Raw genomic sequence first — 24,263 nt, 5'->3', positions numbered from 1 at the left:
AACTTACAAGTTAAGAGTTAATTAGCCAAAGGAAAATGAGCATAATACAGATCTCTTCTGTATATGATGCATTTTCTGCATCGAACCTCTCTCTCACACACACACACACTTTTAACTACGCTAAGATAAATGCAACTTTATCTTCAGTAAATTATGAGACAGCTGACAGTGTTATCACTGCATGTTTACAGCCTAGGAAACTGAGGCATTAAACAGTCTGCGGTCTGCCCAAGGTCACAGAGGCTAACCGGGGTTTAGAATTCCAGACTGTCAGATGCCACAGCCTGTGTCCTTAACATAGCCCAGCACTGCCTCTCTCCGTCACCAACTCCTCCCTCCACCCGAGTGCTCCCTGAGCACCTGGTGCTTTGATTTGGGGAGTGCAGGCTGCCCCTAAGGAGAGAGTCGTAAATGCTTCACCACTGGCCCTGATCCAGAGGAGGGTGGAAGGCAGGAGGTTTGCTTGAAGCGGTTTCTTTGCGGCAGCTCTTTTGAAAGGAAAGGACGGAGGAGATAGGAAGGGGAGAAGAGGGCAGCAGGGAGAGGAGAAAACAGGAAAATTGGACAGGTCCTCAGATCCCATTTAGCAAGGACTTCACATCGCAGTGTCATTCTTTTGAGGCAATTTCTCTGGGTATTAGAAACAGTCACATTTGAAATGAAATTAAAAAATACATTTCAAAACACATACAAATGATATTTAGATGATTTGCTCTTTTGAATTATTCATGCCTCTGCTCCCCACCATTACTGCGCATCATTTAGAATTTCTGGGCATAAAACTCCAAATGTTTCAAAACAAGATTTCACATACACGCACACAGGCACACTATGCTACTATTTATTAATTTCCAGGCACTGTATTAGGCACTTATTTTAACTCCTTACAACTTCAATGTGAAACAGCTGTAAAAATTTAATAATCATGCTTATTTAACTGTTGAGAAAACAACAACAAAAAATGTCAAAGCCTATGACTTGGAAACTTGGGGTTACTCCCTTTTTTTAAAAATATGTGACAAAGTGAAAGTGAAAGTCGCTCAGTTGTGTCCGACTATTTGCGACCCCATGGACTATACAGCCCATGGAATTCTCCAGGCCAGAATACTGGAGTGGGTAGCCTTTCCCTTCTCCAGGGAAGAGAAGGGAAAACCCAGGGATCGAATCCAGGTCTCCTGCCTTGCGGGTGAATTCTTTACCAGATGAGCCACAAGAGGCTGAAAACAATTTGAAATATGAGAAGTGAAGGACTGCCTGGTGAAACAGCTTAGGAAACCATGCTTGAGATTTTAAGATGAAAGTTTCATTCTAAATATGTGTATGGGGATAATTCTTTCAAGGTCATTTTCACTTTATTAGGGCAGGTAGCATAAAAACTAAAAACCAAGATAAAAGAATGAAAACTAAATTCTATGACAATGTCCTGGAATGATGGAGTGGCTTACATAATATCTGAATGAGTATACAATGCAGAAATGGATGCCCCATCACTGAAGTGCCTGGAATGGCTTTATTCAAATAGTTTGCTATTGGCATGTACTGTCATAAAACCAGTACCTGAAACTCTTGGCAGGTGCAGACAGCCTCACTTCCCTTTACCAGCACTTCCCCTCCATACATAAGCACATCAACTGCTATTGTACAACAAGGGGTAGGCTCAGAGGAGGCTCACTCCGGGAACAAGATGCAGCTCCACTCGCTCAGTCATGAGGTCTACAGAGCTTGTGACCTAAGGACTTTCTGTGCATAGTTAATGAGATTACAGAGCATGGAAGAGGCCCTGACCTTGATTTCTATTATTGGGATGAATGGTAGTCATTAATTCTCTGAGAATTGATGATTAAGGTAACTGCTGGAGTGCAGTCCATTTAGACGGCATGCCTCCCAGACATCATCTGTCAGGCAGCAACATAAATCAAGTCTTTGGATCGAGCCTCTTGACACAGTGTTCTTAAGATACACAGATATTTGGGAAAAGCTGCAATATGTCACGAGGCTTTGGGCATACTGACATTGGAAGGGAGACAACATATTACTAGTTAGAAATTTTCCTTTAATTGCAAATCACATAAATTATGGGAAAAAGAAACCGATCTTTTCCTTCTTTATTCGTTTTTGGGTAAAACACTACTGTGCACTTACACTGCAATATGTCTCGTATTTTCCTGAGATGAACTGACTCTTCTGGCAATGCTCAACACCGCAAACTTGTTTTAGTAAGAATATTCAGACACAATCAGTTGGACCAGATGGTCTCTAAGTTAGCACTAAAGGTCTGGATTCTTTGCATGTCTAGCCATAACCACTACAGGAAGCCACGATCCTCCCTTCTGGCTGTGGCTTTCTCTTCTGGGACCTACTATGGTCTATCCAGACACCTTCAGTCACTGGACAACCAATGAGCTCTTGTGTTCTCCCTTGGGTCAGTTCCCATCAGAAGGTGGGAGGACTTTTCTTGCTCTGGTGGTGTATATTTTCGGAATCTTTTGGTGATGGATTAGTCATTGAATTTTTAGTTGCATCATCCTACTGAAGGGAATAGTGGATCTTCCTCCCACCTTTCCCCCTAATATTTCCTTGTTGTTTTATATGTATCTCATTTCAGAAAAGGAAGAACCTGTGACTCATGTTTACATTTAATTATTTCCTTGTTATCGGACCCCACAAAGTAGAGTTGTATGTTGAGGAAGGCGTTAGATGGGGAAAGTGAATTCTGCATCATTCATGTCAAACTTACAAGAGAGAAGTTTCTGAAATGAAAGTGACAAAAACAAATTCTTCAAAGGCAATCAACAGTATCAATTCTCATTAGCTCACAATTCCACTAATTTGTGAAGGTTAAACAACATGCCATTAGCTTTAAGAGGCGACAGAAGTTAGTCTGGGTTTAGAATCTATGACCTGACACGAAAAGAATTTTTTTTAAACTAGTTGATTCCAGTTGGTTTTCTTAAAATCACCTGTGAAAATTATCTATTGCCTAGTTTCAAAATTGTGGGTCAGGATAGGAAAATCAGTAGTTCTATCAATAGCATATTCCTGCACAATATCTTCTGAGTAACAGGCAAAATGCTAGGTACAGTGGGGAAGACAATAATAAGATAAATGCATGGCATTTGCCCTCAAGAAACTCCCAGTCCAGTTGCATAGACCAGGGATAATCATATCAAATATTTAAACAAAACACAAGTGGAAAATGTGTGGTGCAAGTAACATACAAGAGTAGGAAGGTGGGATGGATTACTGCATCCAGGTGTGGACTTACAGAGTGATAAGGAAAAGGAAGCCACTCTGGGGAAGACAGAGCACATGGCCCCTCGGCTAAGTGGCAGCTCCCTTAGCGAAAAACTTATGACAGTAAAGGGTGTGCCATCACATCCATGCGGGAGATGCACAGAGAGGATGCTATGCGGATGGGGTCCCTCCAACCATCATTATGCTGCCATGTTTCCCCGAGAGCCTAAATATGATGCCTCTGCCCAGCTTCTCCAGATATACAGAACAACAGAAGAGTAATTGTCACAGGATATTTCTAATATATGATAATGGATTCTGATTTTTTATGGGGGGGGGACCTTCGGAAAGCTAAGCCTAGTGCTAATCTTGCTCATTTTCCATCTCTCTCCTTCCTAGAAGTCCCGAATGAGAATGTTCTGTGGTGACAAGCCCATTCAGCTAGATTCTCTCCCTTCCTGCAGTGTGACACAACGTCCTTCGAAAGAGATTTTCTAGGTTGTCAGGGGGCGAAGATGTGGGGAAAACATGTGTTTGGTATTTTAAAAAAAATTTGTGGTAAAATTAAGAAAAAAACAGACTGCATGACTTGTTTTCCTCTAGAAGTCTATAAAATTCAGATTTCCAAAAATGAAAACGTCTTCTCTGAATTTCATAGCCAAATAACTTGCAAGCCAAAATTGAGCAGCTGGTGTTTTAAGGACTGCAGATTCCAAAAGTGCACTTTCCCCTCTCCAGCTCCCATTAGTCATTCTCTTGTGGTTGAACAGTTTAGTCACCCTGCAGTTGGTAACAAGCAAGACAGTCAGATGAGAGAATGGGGAGAGGGCCCCACCACTGGCATTTTGGGAAGCCCGCTGAACTCGTGTTTCAAGGGGCAGAAAGACCACCTAAAAAGTTAACCACACGGCTGAAGAGGAGTAGACACTCATCAACTGTACCTTACATTTATGCTATTACTTTCCTGACAGTGAACTGGTAACCAAAAGAAAACTCATCGCATTAGGAAATGTAATTAGCTATTACTTGACCATCCCATCGTGGAACATGAGGTTGAGTTAGCAACCTCATCTTGTTTGGAAAGATTTGGTGAACTTGTAGGCACAGGCCCGATTTCATGCATGTGCGACCTATACACAGATTTCTACACTCAAAAGGGTCTTGTGTTTGGTTCAGTGGTGTACTTTCAACATCCTCATCTTCTTAATAATTTCTAAATAAGGACATCATGCTTTCATTTTCCACTGAAAATGAATACGGGTGCTGAAAATTATATAATTGATCAAATCCGCTATGAATATACAATGGAGGTGACAAACAGATTCAATGGATTAGATCTAGTAAACAGAGTACCTGAAGAACTATGGGCAGAGGTCCGTAATATTGTTCAGGGGGCAGCAAACAAAACCATCCCCAAGGAAAAGAAATGCAAGAAGGCAAAATGGTTGTCTGAGGAGGCTTTACAAATAGCCGAGGAAAGAAAAGCAAAAAGCAAGGGAGAAAGGGAACGGTATACCAAACTAAATCCATAGTTCCAGAGAATAGCAAAGAGGCCTTCTTCAATGAACAAAGAAATAGAGGAAAACAACAGGAAAGGTAAGACTAGAGATTTCTTCAAGAAAACTGGAGTTATCAAAGGAACATTTCATTCAAAGATGGGCACAATAAAGGAAAGAAACAGTAAAGACCTAATAGAAGCTGACGAGATCAAGAAGAGATGGAAAGAATACACAGAAGAACTGTACAAAAAAGATCTTCTTAATGACCTTGATAACCATGATGGTGCAGTCTCTCACTCAGAGCCAGACATTTTGGAGTGCGAAGTCAACTGAGCCTTAGAAAGCTCTATTGCCAATAAAATACTAGTGAAGATGATGGAATTCCAGCAGTTATTTAAAATTCTAAAATATGATGTTATTAAAGTGTTGCATTCAAAAAAAAAAAATAAAGTGTTGCATTCAATATCTCAGCAAATTTGGAAAACCCAGCAGTGGCCACAAGACTGGAAAAGGTCAATCCTCATCCTAATTCCCAAGAAGTGTAGTACTAAAGAATGTTCAAAACACTGGACAATTGCACTCATATTCATCTCATGCTAGTAAGGTCATGCACAAAATCCTCTGAGCTAGGCTTCGGCATTTCGTAAACCAAGAACTTCCAGATGTTCAAGCTGGGTGTAGAAAAGGCAGAGGAACCAGAGATCAAATTGCCAACATTTGCTGGATCATAGAGAAAGCAAGGGAATTCCAGAAAAACATCTAACTCTGTTCCATTGACTACACTAATGCCTTTGACTGTGTGGATCATAACAAAAGGTGGAAAACTCATAAAGAGATGGGGAAGGGGGATACCAGACCATCTTATCTGAGAAGCAACAGTTAGAAGCGTGAATGGAACAACTGAATTGTTCAGGATTGAGAAAGGAGTACAACAAGACTGTTTATTGTCACCCTGTTTATTTAACATATACACAGAGCACATCATGAGAAATGCCAGGCTGGGTGAGTAACAAGCTGGACTCAAGACTGCCAGGAGAAACTCAACAACCTCAGATATGTGGATGATACCACCTTAATGGCAGAAAGCGAAGAGGAACTAAAGAGCCTCTTGATGAGGGTGAAGGAAGAGAGTGAAAAAGCTGGCTTAAAACTCAGTATTAAAAAAACTAAGATAATGACATCCAGTCCCATCACTTAAGGCAAACAGAAGTGGAAAAGGAGGAAGCAGTAACAGATTTCCTCTTCTTGGGTTCTAAAATCACTGCAGATAGTGACTGCAGCCATGAAATTAGAAGACAATTGTTTCTTGGCAGGAAAGCTATGACAAACCTAGACGGTGTGTTGAAAAGCAAAGATATCACTTTGCTGACAAAGGTCCATATGGTCAAGGCTATGGTCTTTCCAGTAGTCATGTACAGATGTGAGAGCTGGACAGAAAAGAAGGCAGAGCATTGAAGAATTGATGCTTTTGAATTGTGGTGCTGGAGAAGACTCCTGAGAGTCCCTTGGAAGGCAAAGAGATCAAACTAGTCAATCTTAAGGGAAATCAACCCTGAAGGCTCATTAGTAGGACTGATGCTGAAGCTGAAGCTCCAATACTTTGGCCACCTGATGTGAAGAGGTGACTCATTGGAAAAGATCCTGATGCTGGGAGAGATAGAAGACAGAAGGAAAGGCAACACAGGCATCACCGATTAAATAGACATGAACTTGGGCAAACTCTAGGAGTTGGTGCGGGACAGGGAAGCCTGGGGTGCTGCAATCCATGTGGTTGCGAAGAATCAGACACAATTTGGCTACTGAACAATAACAACAACAACGTGACTATATTCATAGTATATTTTGTCATCATACCACTACGTTATCATTTCAGTGTTTGCAATGGAAGGTGTAAACGAGAATATGGTATGTTATCAAGAAAAATTATCACAAAGGATGGTGGAGGAAGGAGCAAAAACAATTTCTTTCTCCAGTGGTCACTGCATTTCTCATTCCCATGCACATCATTAGAAGAGATAGTCCAAATAATTGCTGCTATTTATATTCTTAAAGATCTTTGATTCTTTGCGTGTTGATTCAAGAGGCCTAAAAACTACCTTAATTCTCTTATTTCATTAAATATTCATATAAGTCACTCATTACTGAGCATCTGCTAAGCATATATCCTTCTTTCTCTTTTTTTAAATAGATTTTTACTGTTACCATGACATTTTAGGGCTTCCCTGGTGGCTCAGACAGTGAACAATCTGCCTTCAATGCAGGAGACTCGAGTTCTCATGGGCAGAGGAGCCTGGTAGGCTACAGTCCATGGGGTCCCAAAGAGTTGGACACGACTAAGTGACTAACACACCATTTGAAGGAGTTTGTGTATTCTTTGTACACTATTTATATCCCTCATCATCTGACAAAACATCTAGACATGAGAGTGGCAGGAGCTAAAGAAACTTCAGAATAGTCATGCCCCTCAAATCTGCAGGTGGCCAGAAAGGCATGCATGTGGGTATGTGGAGCTGGAGAGGGAGAAGATAGGGAAACACTTCCATTTCTAGATATTACTGTAGAAATACATTTCACTTTACTGTATATCCCAAGAAGTCTTTTTTTTCCCTTGCTAATTTCCAGGCAGCTGGGACATTCTTTTCATTACCCATTTGGGTCTGAAATTGACATAGAAAATGTGTCCTTCTAAGTCAAATATCAACTCTACTCAATGTTTTTTGCATTTTCCTCCAAAAATTCTGAAAAGGATACATATTTCCACCACTGAGTTAAATCAGTGACCCAAGATTTTCCCGTTATGGAGTAAAAACTAAAAATAGAGCTACTATATGACCCAGATATCTCACTTCTGGGTATATACCTGAAGAAAACCATAATTTATAAAGAAAAAAGTACCCCAAAGTTCACTGCAGCACTATTTACAATAGCTAGGATATGGAAGCAACCAAACTATCCATAAAGAAATGGATAAACAAGATGTGTTACATATATACAATGGAATATTACTCAGCCATAAAAGAAATACTGTTGTGTCATTTACAGAGATGTGGACAGACCTAGAGACTATCATGTAGAATAAGTATGTCAGAAAGAGAATATTGCTTACATGTGGAATCTAAAAAAATGGTACAGATGAACTTACTTGCAAAGTAGAAATAGAGACAACAGATGTAGAGAACAAACTTACAGATACCGAGGTGGAGAGAGGTGGTGGGATGAACTGGGAGATTGGGATTGATGCATATATACTACCATGTATAAAATAGATAACTGATGAGAACCTGCTGAATAGCACAGGGAACTCCACTCAGTTCTCTGGGGTGACCTAAATGGGAAGGAAGTCTAAAAAAGAGGGGACATATGTATATGTGTAACTGATTCATCTTTCTATATAGCAGAAACTAACACAACATTTTATATTTCAATAAAAATTTAAAAAAAAATTAAAGTTTGAATTTATTTTGTCAAAAAAACACAAACCAACCCCAGGTGAATCCCTTTTGTTCTCCAAGGTGGAATACATAGTAAATCCTGAGTCTCTTTTTGATGCACTCTTTCCTTTTGCTAAAGCACATCCTATAGTATCTTCCTATAGAAACTATACACGGGAGAAAGTAATGGTTCAGTATTTAATGTTTGAAAACATCTTCAGCTTTACTTTCTCATTTGAAATAAAACTCTGGCTTTGAATTCTAGGTTGTATGAAATTTGAGGTTTAAAAATCCCTTTTTCCTTAGAAATTTGCTGGCATTGCTCTACTGTCTTCTAACATCCAGTGTTGCTACTGAGATGTCTGAACTTAGGATTTTTTTCCCTTGTATATAACCTACTTATTTTTCTGTTTCCTTTCAGAAATGTTTATGATTGTCCTTGTACGTTTTGTGATCTAAAGTTTTGCAGTGATGCATTTTGGTTCATTTCAGTATGGAGACATTTCTTTTAGTGTTGCTTTAGGGAACTTTTATTATAATTTATCTTTGATAACTTCCATTCTGTTTCTCCGCTCTCTCTCTGTGAAACTCTTAGTAGTTAGACAATGACTTCCTGGACTGACCTGCTAATTTTATCATCTCTTTCATTCTGTTTCTTTTTGTCCTACTGCCGGTGAGATTCCTTTACTCTTTCAATCCTTCTGTTGAATTTTTAACTTTAGGCAAGATTCCTAAGAATTCTTTCTTTAATCATATCATTCTTTTTTTTTTTTTATAGCATTCTATACTTATTTTATGATGGTAATATTCTCTATCTATGTATGTAAGTGAGTGATCTTTGAAGTTTGCTATTGTTCCACTTTTCCTTTTATTCTTTCATTAATTTGCTTGCTTTTCTGTTTTAAAAATACAAATTTCATGTCTGGTGGCCATGGTTGTTGTTTTCCATTCTTCCCAAAGTTTTCAAAGTTCTGAGCTGGTCTGAGTTTCTAAGAGAAAATGGGCAGATCAGTGCTTTTCATTTCTCTTTTTGGTTTCCTTTGCCTTACTAAATGAGTTGCCATATTTTTGTCTTTAAAGTATCTTCCCCATTCATAGCCATCCCTTCCTTCTTCATTTACCACCATTTTATTTGTGTCTAAGAAATGGGAAAAGATAAATCTTAATGACGTCATTAATTAGAACTTGAAAATATCTTCTGTAAATTTTATTTTTTTCAATCAATGTTGGCATACCAGTTAAAGACTTGGAATCTATTTGGGAAAAAAAAATCAATATTTTATGGACCCAAACTTTAAAAGTCCTGCTGTTTTCTGTAGCCCTGACAGATAAAATATAAAAGATAACTGACTTCTTTTCAAGAGTTCAGAACATGTCATAAAATTACATTTCATCGACTCCAGGTATTGTGTTAAAAATGTTCAGTGAAACCACACTTTCTTTCCTCTATATGTCTCGACTGCCTTTGAGAATTCACACCCATCAATGTACTTGGCTTTCAGTAATTTCTCAGCAGGCCCAATAGAAATGGTTGATAGTTACAAGCAGGTGTTGCTGACAAGCCATGTTTCTCATTTTTACAGATGCGGCGTATTCTATCTCTGCCATCTCCGTTTTCCTTTTATAGCTTCTGAAATTGTGTTTTGTAAAAAGTCACTTGGCTATCTTCACACAGTTTCCCTGTTACAATAGGTAAATGTCAAAAGCAATCAGGTGCAATATCAGCTTTTCATTGTATTCCCCTAAGCCCTCAGGTAGATAATAACTTCTTGCAATATTTTCTTAATGTAAACGGAAACAGATACTAACCCAGGCAAACGATCCCTCCTGAGCCAGCTGTCCTTTTCAATATGTTATCCAGAAGATTACATGAATATTTATCGGCTGTTTAGTTTCTCACAGAAGTCAAAGTTTCACTAACAGGTATGTCACGTTTTAACTTGAAATAATGCAATTTTGCATGACTGGATAAAACATGAATAGACCCTCAAGCAAAGGGTTCAAGAGCTAGAAGATCTGGATCATACATTAATTTGAAAACAACTTTCAGTGTGACCTCTGGATGGCCAAATAAATCATGTCAGTTTCCTTATCTGAAACGTGAGACCATTACTGCGTATAATTTTTCTTTCTTATCCTTATCTTTCTTACCCAACTATTACACATTTTAACTACATTTGAATTTCAGCTTATATGTATTTTATCTAATCCCTTGTACTTTAAAGTATAGCAATTATATGTATTTTCATTTTTACTAAGCAGACATACATCTTCATGACAACTTCACTTGAGATCATCATCATAGGATGATTTTTGTTACTCTACCAGGAGAAATGATTGAGAATTGAAAAAACAAAGGCTGAAGAACCTCAAAATGTGTTCCCTTGTCCAAAGTGAAACACCAATTACAGTCTACAGGGAAAAGACCAAAAGTGAAAAAGAAGGTATAAGGATGGCAAAAGTGTGCATGAAAAGATCCTCGATATCATTAGTTTTAGAATAGCTAAAAAAAAAAAAAAAAAAAAAAAAAAATCAACAAAGCCTGGAGACAGGAAGTACTGGCAAGGATGTGGCTCATCTGGAGCCCTCATCCAGGGAAGTACAGAATAAAACAGTCATTCTGGAAAGTGGTACCACATGAACCAGCAATTCCACCCCTGGATATTTACCCAAGTAAAACAAAAACCTATTTTCACACAAAACCTGTATGAAAAGGTACATAGTTGCTTTATTCATAATCACCCAAAACAAGAAACAACCAGAATATCTTTCAACTGGGAATGGATAAGCAGGCTATGGTACATCAACACAAAGGAATATTATTCAGCAATTTAAAAGGATCTGATATTGACACATGAAACAACCTGAGTGTATCTAAAATGCATTCTGCTAAGTGGCTACATACTGAGTGATTCCATTTACATGGGAAAAGGCAAAATTACAGAACAGAAAACAAATCCGTGGCTGCCTGGGCTGGGAGTGGGCGGAGGGCTTGACTTCCCTGTGGTCGTAGTTACAAAACCAGACACAGAATTTGTCAAAATTCACAGACTATCGACTAAAAATGGTACAGTTTACTATCTACAAGTAAACCTTGAAAATGAGAGAAAAGTAAAAAAAAATCAGGGAGCGATAAAGAAACGGTTTTGGGTGGAAATAAATAGAGAGTAGTTAAAAGAAGTACTGTCGAATAAGCAGGAGAAAGGAGGTGGGAAGAGGACAGTAGAGGAGGAGGAAATGCTGCCCACGTGCATTTGAAAGGTGAACAGGACTCTTCCAGGTGGGCGAGGCTGGGGAGAGCATCACAGGCCCAGGTGGTGTGACTCGCAAAGGCACAGGTCTGTGAGTCTGCGGGGTGGGCACAGGGTTGCCACAAGCATAAACAGTTGAGCCTCAGGAAGAAGGTGAGAGGGGACAGATCATGGCAGGCCTTAGTGGGTGTGGCCAAGGGTTTGGAATTTATCTGAAGGCCAAATGAGAAGTCACTAATGATGTAGGAGAGACATGATATCATCAGACTTGTTGTTTTAGAAGGAGTACCAGAGTGGAGGTATGAAGGTTGGACGAAGGGTGGGAGGGTGGGAAGAAGGCTGGAGGCAGGGAGGACATATAAAGGCCACTGTAACGCTCAGGGCTGTGCAGCCCAACATGTTAGCTACTCGCCACAAACAGCCATTTTGATTAATTGAAAGACAATTAAAAATCTAATTCCTCAGCCACAGTAGTCTCATGTCCAATGCTCCCTAACCACATGAGCATGGCTAGTGGTTACAGTATTGTTTAGTGCAAGACAGAACACTGGCATCATTGCAGAAAGTTCTACTGCAAAGTGCTAATCTAGAGCCTCTTCTAAGCCTTGGCAGTGGAAGTAGGGAGGTCCTGATGTATCCAAGGTCTTTTATTTGGAAAACATGTTTGGGTAATAGCTTACATTAGTCTCTCAAGTATGGAAGATGCAGTTGTGTATAAACTCAGCTAGGATACGAACTTAGGTACTAGGAGGCTGCTTTAAATCTTGTGAGTATATACACTGATTGGAGATGAAAGTATACCTATCAGCCTTCTCTTAACCACTAAGCCCCAGGAAGCATCACTATCAGTGACTAACTTTATACTAGCAACTGGATGTTTGTGTCCTCTCCAAATTCATATGTTGAAACCTAATCCCCAAAGTGACAATTATTTGGAGATGGGCCCTGGGAGGTGATTAGGTCATGATATTGGAGCCCTCATGAATGGGATTAGTGCCCTTATGAATGGAATCACACAGAACTCCCTTATCCCTTCCACCATGTGAGGGGCAGTGAGAAGACACTGTCTGTGAAGCTAGCTCTCACCAGTCTCTGAATCTGTCAGTGCCAGGATCGTGGACTTCCCAACCTCCAGAACTGCGAGTAATACATTTCTATAAACTGGTATTTACAAGCTACCAGTGTGTGGCCTTCTATTAGAGAAGTCTGCACAGGTTAAGACACTTGGCAAACAATACAATAAAGGTTTCATTGTATTTGAATTTTATCAAATGTCTACAGGAATTTAAGCTAAGTTTCATCTTGCTGTTCATCTAGCATGTCTAAAACACATTTGAATGAAGACGTCTAAGTGGAAATATTCCTCTACCTCATGTTCTCTGTCAGAACACCCTTTAAACTATGTGCTCTTGTTTACTGGGAGACCCTTCTCTATGATGAGTCCATAAAAACTTATCTATATTGTGAACAGTCTCCAAACAGAAGGTTTTGGGCACCTCAGCCTTGAGAAAGCAGATGGGTTCATCAGGTGCCCAACATCTGGGCATGTTTGTGGAGCAAACTGTTGTCTGGCTTAGAGAAAGAGGATCTGGAAGAGATCAGACTGGGAAATGAATATGCCAGTAGCAGGCCCCACTATTTAGTTAATTTTCTTTGGCTCAGTGTACACATTTGGAATGCCTAGTGATCATCAACCCAGAGGAGGCTGCCTGATTAATTTTTAGGAATAATTCTAACCAAAGACTGCCAATGGTTTGTTTGGGAAAAAATCCAGCATAAATGTCAAAATTATTGGTGGTCAAGTGAACAAACAAAGAGAACTCTTACCAGGATTTGGTATGGCAGGGAGGATTTGGGTATAGGCACTCTCTGAGTCCTTGGTGAAAGCAGGGCCACAAAGAGAAATGCTATTTATCCCAGCCCAAGTGGGAAAATATTTCCTAATGACACCCTTTCAACATAGCTAGAAAATGGGGATTAAATAACCGTCCTGTGTTCACTTAACAACATGCTTTTAAAATAGTTGTCTTTGTGGAATCAGCTTTTTTTTATGTGGTTGATTGTTGGGAAAAAAGAAGAAAAACAAAATCACAGAGAATTTAATCCAACACGAGGCCCTGAATGGATTATAAAGAAAATATGCCTCTTGCAAAAGTGAATTGTAGGCTCAGAATTTGTTTGAACCTCATGGGCATCTTCTGCTGGTAGAGGCGGCTCCTGTGCACCTAGTCTGGGCTCTTTCCACAGCTGTGATCTCCCTGTACCATCCAGGGAATAACAAGGACCTGCAGGATATAAGCCCAGAGGAAGCAATAGCTAAGAAGACATTCACCTTCTGCAGCTGCCTGGAGAGAGACTTTGAACACAATGATAAAACCCTCCTGAAAAATAACTCCTAGTGGGGAAAAGTTATGATTTATGAGCTCCATTCAGATAAGAAAAATGGTCGAGAATATTTTTAAAAAATGCAATATGAGCACTCACAGATTTTTTTTCTTTTTTGATAGGTTGCACTGTTCCTCTTCTTGAAAATAAATAATAATGATGCTGTGTCTCTCTGGATTTATTATTATTATTTTATAGTCTAATGATCTTTAAATTTGTTAGTGCTAAGAAAATAAAATGCTTACATTTGTTTTTGCATTTTAGTCAATACATGTGTGGATGTTTGGCTATCAGAGGACTTGGAGTTTGATGCAAAATCTCTTCTCGTTTTGTTGTTGCTTGCCAGTTGTTTACTGTTAAGACCTAGGCAGCCAAGTTTTAATTTGGGAACAAAGCTAGTCATGTGCAGGACTGAAAAAAAAAATTGAATTTAATCAATAGGTTCTAGTCATCTGGTTTTAGTTGGGTATGATCCTATGAAGAAGTAATGTGATTCAGAGGTCGTTCACTTGGAACAGATAGGGGTTACTTTGTTAACGAGGACTGTGAAGTGAATAAATAATTTGAAGTCATACTTTTTTCTAAGGATTTTGGGCTGCCATCCAAACCATCCTGCTTAGGATGGTATCATTACCACTGAGATGGTGTTCATATAGATGGATGGCCATTTCCGGAACAGTCGGTGCCAGGATGAGGGGGATCGGGGAGCACACTGAGGCCTGCAGCCTGGCCCTTCGGAGGATAAGGGTTTGGCGACCCAGACACTCATGATTAGAGGTCTTCCCGGGGCATTTCCCTGGTTCACCAGGGCCTGACTTCTTAGAGGGCTCTCTCACCTAAGACTTCACCAGGCCCTTAGCTGCTGTGGAATCATTCACTTAGGCTAGGTACAACTGATGGGAAATCTGTATAGAATCTGGGACCTTGTTACAGTCTTACTCTCTTATGGTATAATTTCTCAGGCTGCACAAGGACCAACTTGCAAACATTTCCTTCCCTGAGTTCTATGCTCATTCTCAGAGATATGTCTTGCTGCCTTTAAGGGACAGAACAGCTAGGTTTAGGTATATAGAGAGTTGGAGCAGAGAACATTCATACTTTGATGAGGGCAGGGCTGGATCACTGTATGAGGGTCCAATCCAACCCTATCCCACCAACATAAATTATGTGACAAATCCTTGAAGAGCATACTACCAGGAACTGTAAGGGATTTAAAGAAATGTCATAATTTCTTGCCCTTAAGGAACTTCCATTTAGGGTTAGCAAAACATATGCAAAGTAAAATGATAGTGAGAGTAATAAGTCATGATAAGAGAAAGGAAATCACAGAGCAGTCAAAAATCAAGAGGTTTGAAGACAAAAAAAAAAAAAAACAAAATGAAGAAGAATTTCATATAAGAACTGCAGAAAACACTTAAGAAAGAAGGGTGAGGCTTCAGGCAGACTCTCACTGAGAAATTAAGAAGAGATTTTTGAGCTGCTTGTAAGAGATGTTTACTATTTGGGCAGTAGTCTCTACCTCATGGACTTCCCTTGTGGCTCAGCTGGTAAAGAATCTGCCTGCAATGCGAGAGACCTGGGTTTGATCCCTGGGTTGGGAAGATCCCCTGGAGAAGGGGAAGGCTACCCACTCCAGTATTCTGGCCTGGAGAATTCCATGGACTGTATAGTCCATGGGGTTGCAAAGAGTCAGACATGACTGAGCAACTTTCACTTTTCTACCTCGTAGGGTTGATGTGAAAATTAAACACAGTGGAAGATTCTTAGTACAGTACCTGGGGAAAAGCTTGATAACATTTATTAGTGGATAAAAGAAGGTATTTCAAGTGGCAGCAGCCAAAACATGGACTATGGGGCAGGAAAGCAAAAGTTGTCTTTCAGGGGTAACTAAACCAGCTTTGATGGAGCGGAACTGCGAGGAGCTACTGGTAAAAAGTGGCTGCACTTACATTACTTAGGGTCTTGCATGTAAGAGAGGTGTGTTTGATGTTTACTCTGTAGATATTTTTTATCAGGGGTATTATGATCAAGGACTCATTATGGGAAGATTGGATCATACACAGAAAGTGCCACCTCTCTGAATGAACTTTGCTTCATTAAAAACACATGTACACCCATGGCAGATTCAAGTCAATGTATGGCAAAACCAACACAATATTGTAAAGTAAATAAATAGATTAAAGCAAACAAACAAACAAAAAAACAAAACTGCACTCCACTCAGACCCTAGCCCCTGGCTACTTCCTAGAGCAGAAATCAAGTCACACATATAAATGTGAAAAGGTTGGTTTGCCTTAAAACATATGTACATCAGTGCAGACTGAACACCTTATTATCTTTTTTATGTGTTAACATGTAGAAAATCTACATGTAGAAGATTATGAAGACATTTGCTTATCATATAGTTTCATGAGTTATATTTAGAAGCAGATATTTGAGGGAAAACTAGTGTTTTATATTTAGTCCTCTGCTGCTGTTACTTTTGCACCACATTAACAGTGTGGGTGACACCATCATACCTCCTGAGTGAACTACTTTCAGCATAAAACTCAAAGCAAAAGCCACTATGTCATTAAGGGAATTCAAAGTAGAGATTCATTCAAGGATTAAGGGAATATTTTAGTTTATAAAGCTGACTGAGAAGTCTGAAAGGGAACTTGCTTTTGCAAACCAATGACAAACAGAGAAACCAAGGGGATTCGCTTTCTAATTCTACTGCATGGGTATAACTTCAGAAACCTTCTGGCAAGGACTTCTGGAGTATTGTTGATTTAGAAAAGGCCAGGGTCCCAGCAGCAGCATGAGTAGCACCAATTGCCTCTATTTTTAAGGTGATCACTGAACAAACCTTGGTATAGAGTTTGGAAGAAAACCCACTGCTATAACGCAAAGCAATAAAATGTAAAATGGGCCGCTTACTGATTGCTGATGTTTGTGCGTCCGTGCTGAGTCACTTCAGTCGTGTCTGACTCTTTGAGACCTTATGGACTGTAGCCCACCAGACTGCTCTGTTCATGGGATTCTCCAGGCAAGACTACTGGAGTGGGTTGCCCGGCCTCCTCCAGGGGATCTTTCTGACCCAGGGAGTGAAATGGTGTCTCTTATGTCTCCTGTATTGGCAGGAGGATTCTTTACCACAGTGCCACCTGGGAAGCCCCTCAGAGGCTTCACTTTAGGGCAGACCTTTGTGACTATGGGACATTAAAACAAGCGTTCCACTGAAGGTTCCAGGTATGCCAAGAGCAACTGCTTCCCAAGGATGGCCGGCTGAGGTGAGGGGCAGAGCCCCATGGAGTGGTTGTCTTTTGCCTCCATCAGCCTCATTCATTTTACCTCAGTGCAATATACAAATGCTATCATTTTATAAGTGAAAGAAGGAGGGAAATCTTGCCTTAAAATGCCTTAAAACGGGAGCTAGTTAGGTATGTTTAAGAGTTTAATGTTTAAGGTATGTTTCAGATCATTTCCTGACAAAGGATAAAGTGAACAAACTAAATGCAAGTGTGAGGAGCACCCTAAAAATATAACAAAAATGAAAATAACAGAAGTTTAAAGTGATAACTTAAGGCAATGAAAAATACAAGCCAGGCCTCAAACTAATCCAAGGCTTTTCACACACAAATCTAACCAAATACCTTATTTCCATGATGATTCATGGCATAATATAATTGAGAGCTGAAAGAGGCTATTAAGACCATCGTTCCTGATCACATACACAAGGAATGGGCACAGGAAAACCAAATGACTCACTCAAGGGACACAGTAGTCAGTGGATGAGCTGGAGAGAGGCTCAGACTTGTCCAATGCACTTTTCATTTATTTTGAATCTGTGTTAGGGCAAAACTATAGAAGTCTTGGTTTTAGGTCTTAATTTGTACCTCTCCTAAACTCAAATGACTATTCAGTGGCTGCATGGTTGGTGGGATGAGTTTAGGTGGAAAAAAATTTTCTTTACTGATTGTTCAGTTTTATTTAATCCTTTTTGGTAAATTACACTTAAAATGTCACAAAAGAGCCCCTGGATAAGCTTCTGAATCTCTAGAATAACTTTTCAACACTAGGGCCTATGGATATCATTAAGAACTTTGCGAGTCCTCAGGGCATTCTATCAAAGGTAAAACTAACTTTTTCCTAGAATAGATTGCAGTGGGCATTAGGCAAAGGCAACAATGACCTATTCTGTACTCCCTACCTGTGCCAGAGAAAATTCACGTGCGGGAAAAAAGATTTCCGACTCTCACCCAGTGCTGAAAGATGAAGAGCCAGCATCGTGTTGACCAGTGAGGCATTTCCAGTAAAGACACGGAAACCAGTTGATGACATTAGGACAATGTGAATAAGGGAAAGAAAGGCTGAAGTGCTTGCTCCTCTACTGACGCTGCCTGGGGGTTATGGTTGCTGTCCTGAGCATGCCTGACCTTTGGTCTGTTTGCACCAAAGTTTATGAATTCCCTCAACAGGCTGCCGGCCTCCACCACTGACGTCCGTCCGAGCTGCCCTGGCATGTCGACTCCATACATTTCAACATAACCTTCCTCACAGGTTTTACAAGAGCAGGACACTAAGCATCACTTTATTTCCTCAGCTGCGTCAAAGCCCTTCTTGGGAACCTCTGGTGGGAAAAGAGGTTTTGGGGTCAGAGCAAGAAGCATCTGTGGTGACAGGTTATAGCTCTGTAATAAAACCAGGATGTCAGACTCAGACTTTCCACCAGGGAGGCCCAAAGACTGATCTGTCAACCCCACTGCACATGGCCACTGGGGCATTTTTATAGAGCAGGCATCTGATCCACTCTGGGTCAGAAGCCTACCTGAGCCTTCTTTATCCTGGGTACAAAACCTCAGCAAGCATGATAGGAAAGTCAGTCATGGGCAGCAAATGCCTTGAACTTTCCAAATATACCAGTGTTTCCGGTTCTGGAGAAACTTCTAACATTACTTGCAACTTTCAATGTTTATCAATAACATGGCCATGAACAGCTTTCTATATAAATTTTTTTTTAATCCTTTCAAACACTTTTAATTGCAAATGCCTGTTATAGTTTGCTGTTACCCTAGGTTCTGGTTTGCAAGCCACTTTGTTTTCCTTTGAGTTCAATTCTAAGGTCTGAAAAACAAAAACAATATTTTGGATAATGGGACAAAAATGTTCAGGAAGCTTGCTGGTTTTCAAAGTTCCCATTGGTTAAACATCTGGCCTCCCTGACAAAGTTGCCGCCTGGGCTGAAGAAGCTGGGGAAGGGAATGCTTTCTCTGTCTGGAGGGCAGGGAAGCTTACACGGGGTCTCCATATCTCTGCTCTTCTCTGAAACAGTCAATAGAGACGTCAGGTTTTCAGGATATTCTAAAAACTACAGCCTTGAGTCTGAATTCTGATGTCTGCCATGCCTTTTCTAGTCCATTGGTTAGTGAAGTCTGGGGAGACTTCCTGCTTGAAGCCTCAGCAAGGTCTGCTGGTCTGCCGTGGCCGTCGACACTGCTGCTCTTACTGCCCCTCCTGCTGGCCCAGGGGATCGGGAAGACTCTGCACCCAGAGGTAAGCATGGGAGAGGGGGTGCTGGCCCTCAAAGACGCTCATCTGTGGCTCAGATTTAGCTGCTTTGGGAGAGTGGGGGGCACTGACAAATGGCACACTGAACTGAGAGCCAGCGTGAACACTGCACTCTTGAGAAGAGTGAGTTGATGGAATGCAGTGATGATTCCTAGCAGGCAAGGTGGCCAAGGCAGCAGCAAGGGCATACTTAGTGCTTGCTCTGGGCCAGAGTTTTTCTAAGCACGTATATGTACTAATTCACTCAACCCTCATAGCAACCTGATGACACAGGTATTAGAATTACTTTCTCTTCTCATTCAAGGAAACTATGAAGTCCAAAAAGGTTGTGAAACTTCTTCAAGGTCACACAACTAGTAAATGACGAGCCAGGCTTTACATGCAGGCAGTATGATGATAGCCACACCTCTTTCTCACCTAAATGTGATGGTACACCTATCAAAGGCATAAATAACAGCGCCTGTCCATTAAGGAAAGCGTTTCAGTAGCCTTAAGAACAAACTACAAATGTGTTCAAGATCTTGTGCTCAGATAAGAAACTAAGAGAAACATGACACAACCCAGGAATGATTGTGACTCCTCATAGCATCAGATTCTCCCAGCCTCCCGGAGCCCAGGAAGCCTTGATCTTCTGACAGTGGCTGTGTGGCACAAGAAGGAGGTGCTTAGCCTTTCTCTCCAAAATTAGAGTTGAAAATTATTATGAAAGTTAAGTATAAAACAGTATTAGGTCTAGGAACCTTTTAGCTGCATGTTGCAAATCATAGGCTGTAAACACTATGTGCTATCAGTGTAATAGCTACTCTTCCCATGGAACATAGGGACAGTGTGTGTTTCAATTTTCTTAAATTGAAAAGAAATAAATATGTGAAAAAAAAGAAGCTAAGAAGTATCATGAACTCTAGAATCTATTTCCACTCTCCAGGGTGATATAAAATAATACCATTTCAAAAAGGGGTAGAATTACTCTTTTGAGGTCAGTCTAAAGTCACTTGGCAGAAAGACAAATCCACACTTAATTGTAAGCATTGGTACCTGGTGTTTTCCAAATCTGTCCATGCACGGATCTTCTCTGCAAGAGAAAAATCATCTGTGGCTTCTTTACGTAATAAGTGCTTGTATGTATGTACACACATCCTCCTATACATTTAGCAATCATGCTGTCACACTTCAAATAAAAATGAGACCTTATGTACATTCTTAATACTCTCATTGTGGCAGTATACTTTGTTTTATTTCAGTCCTTTAGGTATCCTGTCTCGACAAACAACTTGTATGACTGGAATAGCTACAAAAGCTCTCTGTGAATGTTTTCCCCAAGTGTAAATTATTGGAAGACTATTTATATAATTCATGAAAATCTCTAGGCTTGTGTCCTTTTAATCTTGGTGAATCCACCACACTGACAGAATCCTGCTTTTACTCTACGCTTAAAGACTGGATTTATTTCTTTGGCTTATCATGAAGAAAAAGATAAGTGAAATTGTACTTTCAGATGTATGCAATTTAGCTTCCGTACATATTCAATGAGGTTTAATGCTTCTATAGTTTCCACTCTTGAATTTATCAAAGCTAAAGCTAAACAGGGCAATTCTCTGGCATTTAGTGCTGGTAGTATTTTGCTAACATTCACTTTATCATAAAAAAGGTCGTATTCATGCTCAACAATTTGATTTCTTGAGCACTGTTTGACATCTGCACCCCCTGCCATGTGCTGGGAACAACCACAATTCATACGAAACTTAGGACCACAACATGACTCAATTTTTTTTTTCTTTCTCTTATTGCTCTCTATTATGGTGTTTCTGTTCACAGCATTTTGGGCTAAATCACTTCAACATAAAAATTGAACAAGTTTTCCCATCACTTCCGTCGTATGGCTTGCTGGCTGACAAGTAACTTTTGAAATAGTGTGGCTGAAAGGAAAACCACTGCAGAAGCTTAGAATCTGCAAAGATGCTTGATCAGAAGAGAAATATAACCTCTGGCTGTCACCTGTTGTACTGACTCTTGGAACCAGAGATTTGGAGGAACCTCTGAAGGGGAAATCATCCACTTCCCCCATTCCACAACTTCTACCCTAAGGGAAGGCACTAGAACCTCTAGACCTCCAGGGCTGTCTTATTAAGTTATTTACTTCTTGTAAAATTTCTTTATTTTTTTTACTAAAGTATAGCTGACCTACAATAATACATTAGTTCCAGTTGCACAGCATGGTAATTTGATATTTTATCCATTAGAGAAGATCAGCACGATCCACAGGACTCTTTAAAGGCCTCCTCACTGTGTCTCACACTTCCACTCCAGCTCTCTTTCCTCTGATTTCATTTTTAATAAGTAGCTGGATTCATCTTTTAAAAATATTAAGTTAGATATCTGTCTACCATTTAAAACCTTTCAATGGCTCCCAAGGATTTAATGTATAATCTACACTCCTTCACAAGGGTGTGTGAGGCCCTGCATGGCCTGGCTCATGCCAAGCTCAATGTCCTGGTCTCATATCGGTCATTCTAAGGAACAGGAGTGCCCCTTTCCTCACATCAAGACTCCTATATCACTCGGCTTTATTTTCTTCCCAGTAAAGAATGAATGAAGAGCTTTCATGGGGGTTGTGGGTTTGGGGGGACATCAGTGATAGTCTTGCATTCTTTTTAAGCCAAAGTCAGCAGTTTGACTGATCAAGTGTTAAAGATGCCTTAGTTGTGCCCATAGCCTGTGACTTTCAGGCTGCACATTTATTTATGAACACAACAGTTCTCTGGTCTGCTTGTCTGGGATTCCCAACACCAGACAATGAAAAGATGACTTCTTATTCAAAAGCAGGCAGAGCGGTCACTTACTTATAGTGGATCCAGACTCTGGCCTGTTCAGGGAGCTGATGATGACAAAGCCGAAACCCTCGTTCTCTTTGCGGTGAATAACCACGTCGCTGGTCTGCAGGCTGTGGGAGGCGAAGCCTTCGGGGGGAGAGGCGTTGCTGGTGGGGACGGCGTGGTTGCTGTTGCTATAGGTGTTGGTGTAGGTTGCGTAGTCACTGCGAGGAGAACTGTGGTGGGTCGACACGGAGCCTGGACTCCTCCCATTCTCTGGGCAGGGCTCCCCTGGAACACACATCATACACAGGTATCCGGTTATTTAGCCAGAGTCTGAACGAACGAGCATCTCCTGTGCGCTGGGCATGGTTCCAGACACTGTATTGTTACAAGACTGGCTGACTGGCTTCTATTCTCCCAGTCTCTGGATGTGATGAGTATTTAAAAGGCTACGAACCTGGTTATGGAGGCCTCTAGGTCTTGTCCCCTTCTACCCTTCTCAGCAAATGCAAGTAAAACCCCTCCTCAAGTCCCCCTCTGCTGTTACTTGTTTATAAATTACCCTTGGTAAAAGTACAACTGCCCTAGACAACACTAGTTTGAAATATAGGGCTTCTTAGTTTCATGACAATAATTGATCTTAAGACAGATCATAAAATACCATCAAACAGGTAGGCAGAATCCTAAACTGTACTACACATAAAACTTACTTAAAGAACTAGTATGAAATATGCATCTTCAAAGTCTACCCAAGGAGTTTTTTCAGTAGATACAGGAACAACTGAGCCCAGGAATCTAGATGAGGTTTTAAGGCTACACTTCGAGAAATGCTGATTATAGCTGGGGCTAACAGGGGATGTCCACATAAGGGATCTATTGCAATTTTCTAAACAGCCATGGTTTTATTTAATATTGTGAGACCCTGTTAGCCTTGAAGTGTTAATTCACTTTGTATAGGTGGGAAACACTTACTTTGCTCACTTTAGGATCAAATCTAACAATGATATCAGGCTAAGGAATGATGAACTTTAAATCTCTAAGGGAGGTGTTAGAAGCCTTGTTCATTTACATTCTGTATTATTACAGAATATAGTTTATATCAACCAGATAAACCAAGCCAATACTTTCATGAGAAAGCAAGGATATTTTCAGCGGGAAATGACAGAAAGTTGGCAGCCAAGAGAAACTAGGTTTTAAATTGAAAGTTGATCTATCATCCAAGAAAGAATTTTGTTATTTTACAATAATACCTAGGTTCTGATATTATGATGAAAAAAAAACTTAAGCAGGCATGTAGAATGCTGTAATTAGAAAAATGACCATTTCATCTCTGTCTTACAATTTGATTCAGTTTAGTAGCCCAGTCATGTCTGACTCTTTGCGACCCCATGGACTGCAGCATGCCAGGCCTCCCTGTCCATCCATATTCAAAAGATATTTATGGAATAGAGGGACATTAAGATAGAAAATAATGATGAAAATAATGATAATTAATGATTCCTTTTTGGGTCTTTAGATATGGCTTCCTATTTAGCATACTGGAAGTTGTCTCATATGGCAAGTTAAAAATAATTAGCCAAAGTTCCAATGAGGGATTCTTACTTAAGCTGCAATTACATTCTGAAATGAAAAATCATTTCATTTCAAAAATCAAAGTCAGTTCAAAAATCAGCGAGCAAGAACACTGACTATAAGAGATGTTTTGTTACACTGATACCTACAGAAAATGGAACTGCATTTGCTAAAATACTCAGTTTTACAAATGATCTTTACAAAAATGTATTCACTTCTCATCTGTAAGTACAAAATGAAGAAGATCCAGGCTGCTGCTTATTATCACTTGATAAATTTGAATTTTTCTGTGATATTTACTCAATCAGGTTTTAATAAAATAAAGCAAATAGATGCCATTCATCTGTAAGAAATGTACTGAAGTGATAAAAGAAAAACAAAAAATGTCAATGTTAAAGCTTTTCCCTCTTTTCTACCAGAATTTCAAACTGCCTGTAAAATGAAACCTCTCGACTAGAAAACAGCATCCAAAGACAAGCTGCTACTGTCTTGGTGAAGCACGCATGTCCTTTATCAGTCCTTGCACAA

General features: G+C 40.0%; 1 protein-coding gene across 3 annotated transcripts in view; it reads right to left on the bottom strand.

Annotated features, from left to right (window-relative positions):
• Positions 1 to 24,263, bottom strand: part of MAGI2 (membrane associated guanylate kinase, WW and PDZ domain containing 2) — a 1,418,975-nt gene that overhangs the window by 132,751 nt on the left and 1,261,961 nt on the right. For all 3 annotated transcript variants that reach the window (XM_061165155.1, XM_061165157.1, XM_061165156.1), the window contains one exon: positions 22,191 to 22,451. In XM_061165155.1, coding sequence (XP_061021138.1) covers positions 22,191 to 22,451 — 261 coding nt within the window. The remainder of the gene's footprint in view (positions 1 to 22,190; positions 22,452 to 24,263) is intronic.

This window comes from Dama dama, chromosome 18 (genome assembly GCF_033118175.1).
Source record: "Dama dama isolate Ldn47 chromosome 18, ASM3311817v1, whole genome shotgun sequence".
Lineage (NCBI taxonomy): Eukaryota > Metazoa > Chordata > Mammalia > Artiodactyla > Cervidae > Dama > Dama dama.
Note: the sequence above shows the minus strand (reverse complement) of the source record. Positions and strands in the feature narration are given on the sequence as shown.